The 13,739-nt window shown below is 36.1% G+C and overlaps 1 protein-coding gene across 1 annotated transcript in view; it reads right to left on the reverse strand.

Annotated features, from left to right (window-relative positions):
- CFAP47 (cilia and flagella associated protein 47) overlaps window positions 1-13,739 on the reverse strand; it is a 546,469-nt gene that overhangs the window by 96,403 nt on the left and 436,327 nt on the right. Inside the window, exons 57-59 of the mRNA XM_053891727.1 lie at window positions 13,114-13,218; window positions 9,414-9,570; window positions 2,795-2,893 (exon numbers count right to left, since the gene is read on the reverse strand). Of these exons, the coding sequence (XP_053747702.1) occupies window positions 2,795-2,893; window positions 9,414-9,570; window positions 13,114-13,218 (361 nt within the window). The remainder of the gene's footprint in view (window positions 1-2,794; window positions 2,894-9,413; window positions 9,571-13,113; window positions 13,219-13,739) is intronic.

A 13,739-nucleotide genomic window follows, 5' to 3' on the forward strand; every position in this document is an offset into this window, starting at 1 on the left:
ACAGAGAAAGACAGATACCATATGTTTTCACTCTTATGTGGATCCTGAGAAACTGAACAGAAGACCATGGGGGAGGGGAAGAAAAAAGAAGAGGTTAGAGAGGGAGGGAGCCAAAACATAAGAGACTCTTAAAAACTGAGAACAAACTGAGGGTTGATGGGGGGTGGGAGGGAGGGGAGGGTGGGTGATGGGTATTGAGGAGGACACCTGTTGGAATGAGCACTGGGTGTTGTATGGAAACCAATTCGACAATAAGTTTCATATACAAAAAAATAAAAAAATAAATTTGAAAATATGTTAAAAATCACTTGCTGAAGAATAAACAACAGGAACTCAAAAAAAAACTAGCAAGGAAAGTCATTTAAATATATGAGCAGTGCAAAATTAATACAGAGAGATATAAAGTTTGTAAACTTATGAAATAAGATTCTTGACTTTGGTAAAAGAAACAATAATTTCCATACCCAACTGCACATTTAGAGTAGGCAATTCCCTGGGACTTTATTTTTATTTATGCATGTATTTACTTTACCTTTTGGCCCCTTTTACCCATTATTTGGATTATTTAAACAAAAGTACTGCCACTGGAAGCTTTATGTTTTTTGTCATACACAAAAATGAACTTTATTAACACTTATAAACATTATGCTAGAAAATGAGGAAATAAATGGTCTTGGATAAGGAGATTATTGTAAAGATGTAGTTCTCCCCAAATTTGTCTACAGGTTTAATGTAATGGCAATCAAATGTTTACTGAGATTTCTTTGAAACTTGACAAAAAAAATTATTCTAGGTTTTTTCCATAAGGATAAACAGGTGATAAAAGGAAATAAATCATTTGAAAGATCAGGAAAAGAAAGAAATAGAATAATAAAATGTAAAACTATAGGATTTAAAATGTATAGCACTGGAATAAGACCTAAAATACAGATCTATGTAACAGAATAGATTTTGTCTGAATACAGCCTGCAAAAGTAAATAGCTACAGAATGATTATTATTATTGAATGAGAAGATGGGAAACTTGCTAATTAGATGAGGGGAATCAAATTAGATTATAATTATATAGCAAAAAAGCAAAATCTGGATGAATTAAAGGAGTAAAAGAAAAAGATGTCTATTTACATGTAACTCTTTCCCCATTACAAAGAAGAATATGTAGGTGAATTTGATTGATTTCATTATGTGGGAAGACTGAAAGTGTAGAACCAATGGGAGAAATTAAAAAAAAAGAAAATGTCTCATATAATTAATGGGTAAGTAAAATTAAAATATACACAGACATATAAATAATACAAATATAATAAAGTTGTTATTTGGCATTCAGGTGATTTTCAACTTTTCAGTATTATAAACAATACAATATTTTGATTCTTTCTTTAAATGATCTCAGCAGAATTGGAACTACTGGGTCAAAAGGGGGCTAATTTCTAAGTTTCTTTATGTATTACACAAACTGCTTTTCAGAAACTATGTTGTGATTTGTATTCCTTGAAGCAGTATGTGTTCAAATTTCACCATGGTTTCAATGAAAAATAAAGACAAAAAGGAAAACAAAAACTTAGGCGGCTGTCATTTAAATCAACATCTATTTGAATAATAGTGACTATGAACATATTTGCAATCATTCTTTGGCCACCTGTACCTACTCTTTGTGAACTGTTCACATTTTTTTTTTTTAATTTTTTTTTTAACGTTTATTTATTTTTGAGACAGAGAGAGACAGAGCATGAACGGGGGAGGGGCAGAGAGAGAGGGAGACACAGAACCGGAAGCAGGCTCCAGGCTCTGAGCCATCAGCCCAGAGCCCGACGCGGGGCTCGAACTCACAGACCGCGAGATCGTGACCTGAGCTGAAGTCCGACGCTTAACCGACTGAGCCACCCAGGCGCCCCTGTTCACATTTTTTTTAATGTTACAAAGAAATTGAAAACAAAGACTTTGAAGTCAGATACAAGGAGGTTCAGCTTCACCCTTAAGCAACTGTCTTGATTTTGTGTAAGTTAATTTTTCTGAATTGTAATCACCTCAATTCAATAAGAATAACACCTACATGATGGAGCTGTATCAAATGAAATAAAATAATGAGATTTAGGATGCTGACATAAATACTACAGTACACAGAAAAAAGTCAGGAACCTATTTGTATTGGGATGCTAGTAGTAGTTGCTGATTTCAGTTAGTTTTTTGGTATTAAGATAATTCATATTTTATCATCTTTATCATAATTGTTATGATTAATTTAATGGAATTTAAAAATATTATTTAAGCAAATTAATATTTTTTAAGCTGTAGATTTTTAGGCGACTTCATTATTTCTTATGCCTTAGATATTTTCCTATTCATCAAGGTGCAAGTGGGATGATTAATATAGTGTACAAAGAGATATCCTATAATAAATTTTCAGGGAATTATTAGCTTTGTAAAGATGCAATTATTTTTCATGGTTATGAATAGCTTTAGCATACTATTTATTTTTAATTTTCCAAAACCTTCTTTGACTCACACACTTACGTATTAATTAAGTGGTATGACTTTTGACCATTCACAATCTCAAAGATAAAATATTTTACAAATTGTACTTCTATGTTATGGAATGAAAGCCGGTGAAGACGTAATGAATATATATAAAGGTTATACTATCCATGTGTTTCTATCAACTTGCTAAATTTGTATCCAAGTTTTTAATTGTATAATTATTATTAAATATGTATTAAGACAACAGACATACAATTTCATCATCTCTGAAATACAAAACCATATAGAAGGACAGAATATAATGCAGAAATCCATACCTTTTGTGTGACTCAGGCCACTAAAACTGAAAGCAGAAGTCTGTCTGAAGAACTTATCCCAGTGATGGTCAAGGATGAGATGCCTGGGCTTTTCCCGACCTAATAAAAATATAAAGAGATATTCTTCAATGTCACATTCAAAAGGAAAAATAGCAGGAGAGATTGAAAGAGAATCAAAACTCCCCTCTAGTGGGAAATTTCTCAGATAATTATTTTTCCAAGTATATTTTAAGATGACATTTAAATGCCATTTTTGAAGAACATAGCCAACATTATAAATGGCTTTCTCTATAATATTATAAAATCAACTCATACATTCTTAGAATTTTAATTTAAACTACTCAAACAATAGATATGAATGAGAGCCTGTTTGAGCCCTCTATCTAAAAATGGCTGGCAGTAGTTAATATTTACATATGCATAAATGAATATGCATTGACAGTAATTTAAACCAATAAATACAAAACCAATTACCCAAAACATACTAGCTACATAACAAGTACTTGCTTTTAGTGCTACCATATATAAAAGATAAAAATTTCTGTCGGCACAAGCATTTATATATAATTTTAAATACACTGTCCTTGGAAAGAAATGTGAGTGCATGATATAACCCCCATGAAGAGGATTTTTGTAACACTTGGTAAAATTGTAAATTTATTCACCATTTTGCCCATCAATACTACTTACAGAAATACACCTTAAATACACATCTCAAACATGAAACAATATACACGTAGGGGCATTATTTGTATAGCAATACGTACTGGGGCATTACTTATATATATATGAGTATATATATGTACATATATATGTGTATATATGTATATATATATGTATATCATGTATATTTTTATACAGCAAATTATTAGATACTCCTTTATCCCTACTTTCATTTTGTTTTGCTCTTCAATAAAACTATTGGTGTCTGGAAAAGAATCCACTTATATCTAAACATTTGAATAAAATCACTAACACTGCATTTAAATTTGAATTTAGCAAAAAGAGTGAATAATCTCAAGACTATAGCTATTTTAGTTGAAAAGAAATCAAAACAGCTATATTATATGCATTGACTGCTGCGTCATTCATTTATGTAACTTTTAGGTATATAATCTGTAAGTGATATTTCACAAATAGAACACCACAATGTATATATGTTTTTGTGTATGTATATTACAGATCTAGTAGTTTTGAAATGTGCATATGACAGTTTTCTGCACAAAACAGATGATCAGTATATAATCAGTGACTGAATATTCAATTCCTGCTCTACCAACATATGCCAGCACTGAAATACTCATTTAGGTAGGAATAAAGCTATGAGTGGATATAACCCCTGCCATCAACAAGCACAAATTAGCAGGTCTGGAATGTGGTTATATGAGCAAGGGCACACACATACAAATAATGGAGATGTGTCCTTAAATTCCTAATAGGTACATCAGGCCCTAATTTGTAATGTGTTGACTCAAACCCACCCATGGCTACCTTTCCTTTTTCCACCTTTATTCCTGGCTAAATAGGGTGGAACCTTGACAGCAGGGGCTGGAGTGGAGGGCATTATTATTGATCAGAGAGGATTGTGGGAACTGAGTCCACTGATACCAGTCACTGAGCAAGGGTACATGTCGAGGCTGATCAAGGAGGCCAACACAGGAAGTCCAAGCATGTATTGATGAGGCAGAACCAGGGTTTGATGGCAGAGTTAAAAAGAGAAAGGAGAGATCTGAGGAGCTGAGAAAATGTGAAAGGAGTGGCAGTGAGAGGTATTTCCTGAGGTCCTTTGATTGGATGAAGGGAGGCCTCTTTACTGAGATCTTAAGGGGAAGAAGCAAAAAGAGAGGCAAGTGCAATTCTTTACAGCCTTATCAGTATGGGGCTTTATAAGCACCATCTGTAAGCAGACAACTTAGAATGCCAGTTAGGTGGCCCTGGAGAAGATAGCTAGACGTGATGAGTTCAAGACACTGTTCAATCACTGACTCACTGCATGGTTTTGGGAAATTTCTAAGCCTCAGGTTCCATATCTGAGAAGTCTCCAAGAGTCTTTTTTTAAAGATTGGGTATAGTCACATTTACAGAGCTCAAGCCTGGTACAAAGTGAGTGTATAACAAATGCGAGTGCCCTAGGTTATTTGAAGCTTTTGTGAAGTAGTATCCTGCTCCTCATGGGACTCATTAACAGTCTGTTTTGGAGATGTCTCTACTATTCTCTTAGCGTTTAGGCCATCTCCTCTCTAGCCTCCCTATCCCATCCATTTAAATGCATCCCATTTAAAGGTTGCATGAAGTAAGATATGAATAGACCCCTGAAATATAATCTTTTCAACACCTTGCCTTGTGTAATGTTCAACTGAAAAAAACTTAGAGACAGGGCGCCTGGGTGGCTCAGTCGGTTAAATGTCCAACTTTGGCTCAAGTCATGATCATGATCATGATCAAGTCATGATCACAGTTTGTGGGTTCAAGCCCTGCATCAGGCTCTGTGCTGGCAGCTCAGAGCCTGGAGCCTGCTTCAGACTCTGTGTCTCCCTCCCTGTCTGTTCCTTCCCCACTCGCACTCTCTCCCTCCAAAATAAATAAACATTAATTTTTTTTTTAAAAAAAGCTTACACACAACACACAATAGAATTAAAAAATTAAATAGAATTTAATGAAATAGAATAAAAGATTCTTAAATGTCAAAGGGCAGCATTTCTGAAATAAGTTATTAAAATGGAAATAGCTAAAATCTCAGCAGATGAAAAGACATTAGACAATTGGCAATATAAAAGTTTGAGAATGAGTTTGCAATTCTAAAAACATTGCCTTCTTGGAAAAACAGTGCATTCTGAAAGATATCTTTTCCTATATATCTTGTATATCTATTATATCTATCTATCTATCTATCTATCTTTCTATTGAAAGAGAAATCAGGAACGCTGGATCTGAAATAGTGTGAGACTTCTCTCACTCAGCAACCACCAACTTGGTGTTATGAGTCTTGCTACCAACTTCTGTAAGGGGATTCTGTGAATTCTGTAGCATCTGTAGAAACGATGATCTCTTCTTTTGAAAGATAGCAAGGGATTGCACAGTCCTTTCATGAAATAATTTTAAGATATTTGCAAATATTTAAATTAAAAGGTCTTAATTTAGTACCTTTTAAAATTAGTATATTTGGCATACATGTTAAATATTTTTATCCTTATTGTCAGTCATGTTTTCTTGTGGTCCCTTCAATAATTCAAGCCAAATTATGAGGCCCAGTCACCAAGAATATGAATATAAGACACGAACATGGTGGCTAGAAAAAAAACAGAACCCACAACAGAAAGAAGGAAGAGGTTATGACAGAGAGAGAGACAGAGACAGAGACAGGGAGAGACAGAGATAGAGAGAGAGAGAGAGGGACTTCAGTACTGAGAAAAGGAAAGGAGAAATATTTTCATAAAGGAAGGGGTGAAAGTGAAAAAAGGAAAGATACCAGAGGTTGGTGTCATTCTTGGTCCCTGGTCTCCTCAGGTTGAAGGAAGGGGGAGTATCTGAGGGTCTAAACATTTACTCAAGAGAGAGCAAGTTTATTAAAAATACTGTTTTAAAATACAAACCGGGTGGCTCAGTTGGTTGACCGTCTGACCTTTGGTTTTGGCTCAGGCTGTGATCTCATGGTTTGTAGGTTCAAGCCCTGCATCGGGATTTGCACTGACAGTGCAGAGCCTGCTTGGAATTCTCTCCCTCTCTTTCTCTCCCTCTCCAGTTAGTGATCTTGCTCTCTCTCCCAGAATTAATAACTACATATTTAAAAAAAATACAAAAGACTAATAAGTCTTTCATTGTCAAGTTTACTGTTTTTTCCTGTTATATATCAAAAGTGTTTCAGACCAATTAAAGAAAAAAAAAACAAGCCACAAATTACTTCATAATTTATTCAAAAAAATTTTATGTTTATTTATTTTTGAGAGAGAGAGAGACAGACAGACAGATAGAACCTGAGCGGGGGAGGGGCAGAGAGAGCGAGGGAGACACAGAATCTGAAGGAGGCTCCAGGCTCTGAGCTGGCAGCACAGAGCCCGATGCCGGGCTCGAACTCACGGACCGTGAGATCATGACCAGAAGTCAGACACTTAACCTACTGAGCCACCCAGGCACCCTACATAATTTATTTTTTAATGTTAACAATCTTGATCCACTATGTTTTTATAACATTCACATCCTTCTGAAGTGATTTGCCTGCAATTGTCTCGAAAATTCCATTTCTTGGACAGATCCATTTATCAGCCTTGTATGTTGTTCCCACACCAGGAATTCCGAACCCCAGAAGTGGTACGAACTTCAGAACGGTATTTTCTTGGTGCCTAGCTAAATTTGTAGTTTCTAATCCCAGACAAATGCCTTTTGTATTTTAATTTTGTCAGCTCCACCCTCCATTCCCTGCAGCAATTACTTTAAATCACTGTGCTACTCTTCAAATCTACTTTGTCACTGATCGGCAGATAAAAATATAAATGTAACCGCACTTAATTCCAAAGCCCCTCTAGCACCCTAACAATTTATCTACAGCCACGTTTGTTTTACCCTATCTCCACCTGTCCAAAGGTAGAAACGCCCCTCTTGTTCAAGGCTATTCCTTCTCCTTCAAGTCTGATCCCGGTCCTCCCAGAGCCATACCCATCAGTTAAGCCCTACCTCTTTTACAGCTTTAACTTCTGCTCAAGCCTGTCTTCTTCTTTCTGCCTATACAAATGCTCATGTCTTCCATATTAAAATGCTGACTTCCTTGAGTCTATAATCAACTTTTTTTTTTTTAAGAAAACTTTTTAAAAAAGTGTTTATTTTTGAGAGAGAGAGAGAGAGAGAGAGAGAGAGAGAGAGAGAGCGCATGTGCAGGAGGGGCAGAGAGGGAGAGAAAGGATTTGAAGTGGGCTCCACACTGATAGCAGAGCACCCGATGCAGGGGTTGAACTCAAACTGCAAGATCATGACCTGAGCAGAAGTCGGACACTTAACTGACTGAGCCGCCCAGGCGCCCCTACAACCACCTTTTGCTAAATACTGACGTGTCTCTCCTTCTCATCACAGCCAAGGTCTTCACAAGACGATTGTACATTAGATGACAGTATGTTCTTAATTTTTACTTAATTATTTTATACCAAGAGCAGGAGGAGGTGATCAGGAAAGAAAAAACTTCAACAAGTAAACGATGCTGTTCAGCTTCAGCATTAATCAAAAAATAGTAATTTGCATTCATGATAAAATACAATCTGCCTCTGTCAGATTGATGGAGATTAAGGAGAATGCTACTAGTCAGGGTTTACAAGGTTCAGGAAAAGAGGGAATGTCTGTAATTGACTCCTCGTAGGAGCATGAATTGCAACAGTATAACCATCCTGGAGAGTAACTTGGTTATTTATATCAAAAACCTTAACATGTATGCATTCCTTTTGGCCTAACAATTGAGCTACATAAAATGAATTATGCCAGCAGTAGTAGTGTTAGTCGATGTAGTAATAATATTTGAAAAGATAAAATTAGTAATGTCCAATATTAGATTTAAAATGTGCTTCAGAAAACTCATAAAGAGTTGGTTTCAATTTCAGAACCTCATTATTTGGTCTTTTAATAAAAAGTGACGAGAAACTCTACAAGATCTAACTTAAAAACGTGTATTTGTAATATGACATGGAAAAAAAACCCAAGTTTTGTTAGACCCAGAATTTAATCCAAATATGCTATTTATAAAGAAAAGAGGGTGCATCCATTGTGGAACACAGTGTGAAGTTTCCTCAAAAAGTTAAAAATAGAACTACCCTATGATCCGCTATAATCGCACTACTGGGTATTTACCAAAAAAATACAAAACCACTAATTCAAAGGGATACTTGCACCCCTATGTTTATATGATGATGATACTGAGTGATATATGAAATTACTGAATCACTATCTTGTGCATCTGAAACTAAGAGAACACTGTATGTTAACTATATGGGAATTAAAATTTTTAAGAAGGAAGAAAAGCGGGAAATGAAACAAAATCAGAATACTAGAATTTCTAAAAACTTTTAAGGAATAAGCATTGGCATAGTTGAGTCAGGTCATAAAAAATCTTACAAATCTACTAATTTACATATTTGGTTTTACAGATTAAATTGGAAGAAATTGACTTGGTACAGAGATTTCTAATTTCCTTTTTTTTAAATTTTTTTAAATGTTTATCTATTTTTGAAGGATAAAGAGACAGAGCGTGAGTGGGGGAGGGGCAGAGAGAGAAAGGGAGACACAGAATCTGAAGCAGGCTCCAGGCTCTGAGCTGTTAGCACAGAGCCTAATGTGGGGCTTGAACTCATGAGCTGTGAGATCATGACCTGAGCCGAAATCTACGCTTAACTGACTGAGCCACCCAGGCGCCCCTAGACTTCTAATTTCTGATTCTGGCTCCACCATTTGTAAGCTGTGATTTCAGCCAAGATACTTCATCTCTCACATCTTGTTTTCTCTTTTACAAAATGATGGTGTTGAAACAGCTAATGGATTCCTAAAGTGTCCATTATCTCTAAAATGCTTGGATTCTGTGATAAAACAGGTTTCATTAATAATTACAAAATAACATACGTAATATACATTTAAAAAAACTTACTTGTTAGTATGATATCGATTAGAACATCTTCCTTGGTGGGATTTTGGAAAGTTATAACAACAGATGATTGAAGACTGAGGTATGCGGTCATTCTTTTTATGTCTATAGGCTGGGGGAATAGTCCTATTCCAGAGAGGAAGAATCTCCATTCTGTAAACTGTTTAAAGATAAACATTCATGATACATATATCCTAATCATGTACATTTTATTTGCAACACTTAGTAAATGTAATATGCATAAAAATCTTGGCAGGTAAGAGACATTTTGTTGTTAATATTAATATGCAGTTATATTTTTCCTTTCTTTTCCAAATTCTTTTTGATTTCACTGAAATTTCAGTGTATTTCTACACTTAAAAAAAGGGGCAAAAGACCCATACTCAAAATATTAAACATATTTCTATGCATAAAAGGTTATTTATAGCAACATAAAAGAGAAATCTTAATGAAAACCTTGCATTTCTATTCAAGGTTTTTTAAGAAATCAATTTGTCTAGCAAACTGGATACTAAATACTGCATCAAGTTTCCAAAGTCTTAGGGTGAATTTCAAATGAAATTCAGATAGTTATCACATGAAGGCAAAGATGGCGAGGCACAGATTGAAGCCCCATTAAAAGGAAGTGTGCACAATTGCATGGCATATTATTTATCCCCACCGTCTAGTACAGTGTACGTTCTGGTAGGACAAGATAGGGGAGAAGAGCTCAAAAATTACGTGAAGGAGATCACACGTAGCCATTGTTCTTATCTGGGTTTCGTAAGCTTGCAAAGCACTGTTTGAAAATGTTCCCTTTGTGTTCATTTAGAATGAAAGTCTCGAGAGTACAGCAGACTCTGACTCAGTTCTCTGCACTGAATACTTTGCTAATGTTACAGATGAATAAGGAGGTCACTAAATGAAAACCAACACAAAATAACCTACTTTATAATGTATTAAACTACATAGATGTGTCCAAGCCTAAATTCCAACAAAAGAGGGAAACTTTTAAGACTGTTTCGAACGAGGATAGGTGATGAAGTAAATCCATAAAATGCTGTGTCTGCATAGGAAGGATTAAAGGGAAGTTTTACCTACATATATATTCAGATGACTGCATTACTGTTAGACATTTCACTAACAACATACAAGTACACTATGTTTTCACTTATGATGTCCTTCCTTGATTACACACAACTGAATGACTGGGATTAAGCATCAGGGTTCAATTACATTAACAACTGTTTTACATAAATTACTTACTTCTTTTGGCTACTTGATAAAATTCAATCCTGAAGGACAGAAATAAAGTTACTTTAAACCACTGGGAGTGAACCAAACTACAAAAACAAGGAGGCCAATGTCAATGTGTTCATGTTTTGCCATATGGCCTGGAATACTGGAGCTTCTAAATTAAACCATATCCCATATTACTGAACGCTAGTATCCAACAACTGCTCTGGCATTGCTTAAATTATCCCCTTGGGTTCAGGGAGGGGAAACTAAAGAGTATCCAAATGAACATGTGCATTAAAAAATAGTGACATATTTAGCCCATCTTTATCTCTAACTTTTTTGAAAGAAGACACAGCAAACCCTTTAAAGATCCAATTCCCATGTTTCTGAAAGATAATTAGTGGAGGTAAAAGATAGCAAATCTCGCTTACACACTAAGCAGAGCTCAAGGACAATACAGCCTCCTAAGAATTAACAAAGTTTTCATAGACACAGGCTGCAAGAATCACAGATTCATGCTGGGTAATCAAACCAGTCTGACTTTATGTCTTCTTTCATTTTTGCTATTCTGACCTCTAGATACAGCAAGTCACACGATCAAATATGAATGAAATAATGGCAACTATGTGAAAATAAAATTAAAACAACTGAAAACCAAGAAAGAAAATCTAAGAACATCCGTCTGGTCTCTAAGAGAAGGCCTGATTGCCAGGTTTGCAGCCTACTATTGTTGCTCTTATTCTGTTACACTGTAACACAATCTCATTTAGAGACTCTGGTAGCATAAAGTAGTGAAGCCCTAGGCAAAGTAACCTCAGGATTCAAAATGCGCACAAACAACTTTAGAGCGAAGTTAGAGTTTTACAAAGCAGGGGCTCTTTACCTGGCTCCAAACCGGAAATGAATGAAATAAATGATAAACTATAGCCACTTCCTTTAGTTCAACAAGGACAAATGATCAGAAATAGTTCAAATTTATCATATAAGGACTGACATTTGTAGACTTTAGATTAAGCAGCTACTCATTTGTGTGTGCCAGGTCAACTACATAAGAGAGGGATAGAAACCTACATTAGTGTTTCCCTAATGGTTAAAAGTTACTGTGTACTCTTAGAAAAGTAAAACCTTTAACTTTATTTTTAAAAATATCTTCTTTAGATGGCTACATATAAATAATACCATATACCATATTTCCAGAAGTTCATTCAATTAATACTTTCCAAGAAACTGTTTTTGCTGGCTAAGGACGCTGTGTGGATGAATTAGATAAAAGAGGAAGTCCCGAATGATTCAGGGATAAAATGAAAAAGAATGGCAAAGAAAATAAAAAGGAAAGGCAAGAAAAATCTTAACAAGGCAGCACATTGAAAAAGTTGAAGGGGTCTGCATCCGGGAGCTGAAAGGATAAATGAATTATTGATTTAAATCTAACCACAGGTAAATCTTTGGAGATGTGCTACAACTTCGAAGGAGATGCTCAGGGTGACTGAAATCAAGCACCAGTGTTAATCTGAGTTACAAAAGTTGTGTTGATTACATACTTGTTTAAGTTCTTTTGTGTTTGATACAGAATTTCACGGGGTGCCTGGTTGGCTCAGTGGGTTAAGAGTCCGAGTTGGGTTCAGGTCATGATCTCATGGTTCACGAGTTCGAGCCCCGCGTCGGGCTCTGTGCTGACAGCTCAAAGCCTGAACCCTCCTTCAGAGTCTGTGTCTCCCTCTCTCTCTGCCCCTCCCCCACTTGTTCTCTGTCTCTGTCTCTCAAAAATAAATAAACATTAAAAAAATTAAAAACAAAAGAATTTGACATTCAATTTCTAGGCTAGGATTTTCTAAAGCTGAGATGGAGAACTGGAGAACTGAAAGTAGAGTTGCACTGCTGATGTGTCAGACTCTTTGAATTGATACAATTTCCACCAGAAATGCAAACAACTAAATTGTCCCTAACGATTAAGATGAAGGGGCCAGGCCCACTATGAAGCAATGATTTAAAAGATCTGCCTTGTGGGGTGCCTGGATGGCTCAGTTGGTTAAGTGTCCAGCTCTTGGTTTTGGCTCGGGTCATGATCTCATGGTTTGTGTGTTCAAGCCCTGCATTGGGCTCTTTGCTGAGAGAGAGAGAGAAACACAGCATGAGCGGGGGAGGGACAGACAGAAAGGGAGACACAGAATCTGAAGCAGACTCCAGGATCCAAGCTGTCAGCACAGAGCCCGACGTGGGGCTACAAGCCACGAACTGTGAGATCATGACCTGAGCCGAAGTTGGACGCTTAAATAACTGAGCCATCCAGGCGCCCCTGAAAGTAGCTTCTTTAGACACCTCCACATGCACAATGTATACTGCATTTCCAAAAGTTCATTTAATTAATAATTTACAATGCACTTGTTTCACTTGCAAAAAATGTGAAATGAATGAATTACATTTACTTATTTATTGATTTTGAAATTTAATTGACTTTACTTGGTCCAAGAATACTTTGTCATACCTGAGCACAGTGGAAGATGATAGAAGCCTGATGACCAGTTCTTCCAAGAGCAGAAGGACAGAAATGAACAGATACCTCTTTGGTGGAGTGAGGAGGTATGGTCAGCTGTGTAAATTCAGAGAGAAAAAGAAAGAGAAAGAAAAATCGATACTTTTATTTGAGTCAGCACCTTTGCATGCTAGGTATATGCCAGACTGATATTCACGTGATTAGTGTGTTACCTTGTACACGTTATCCGTTCCCAGTATGCCTGCTTGGGGCATACTGGTATAACAGCCATGGTAAACAGTGTTTAGTGGTGTTTGCACCATGTTCTTCTCCCAGACAATGACCACATGGAGTCACTTGCTCTATACGAGGAAATCAGGATTAGGTTTTAAAGCTGAGTAAGAACCCTGAATAGTAGAAATATTTAAGAACCCATAGCTTATTGATCATCCCGATACATGTTAAACCTCTGGAAACCTAACTTGTAGCTTTGGCGATGTCAAACGAAATGAACTGATTCTAAGCATAGATGTAAGGAAGGCTTCTTTAGTGTACAATGAAGTGTTCCTTTTTGTCCGATCACATTCACATTCCAGGTGTGACCTGTTAGAATAACTTGAGTCTGAACAGTATTAGAA

Source organism: Panthera pardus, unplaced genomic scaffold, assembly GCF_024362965.1.
Source record: "Panthera pardus isolate Hobbes unplaced genomic scaffold, ASM2436296v1 HiC_scaffold_27, whole genome shotgun sequence".
NCBI classification, from domain to species: Eukaryota; Metazoa; Chordata; class Mammalia; order Carnivora; family Felidae; genus Panthera; species Panthera pardus.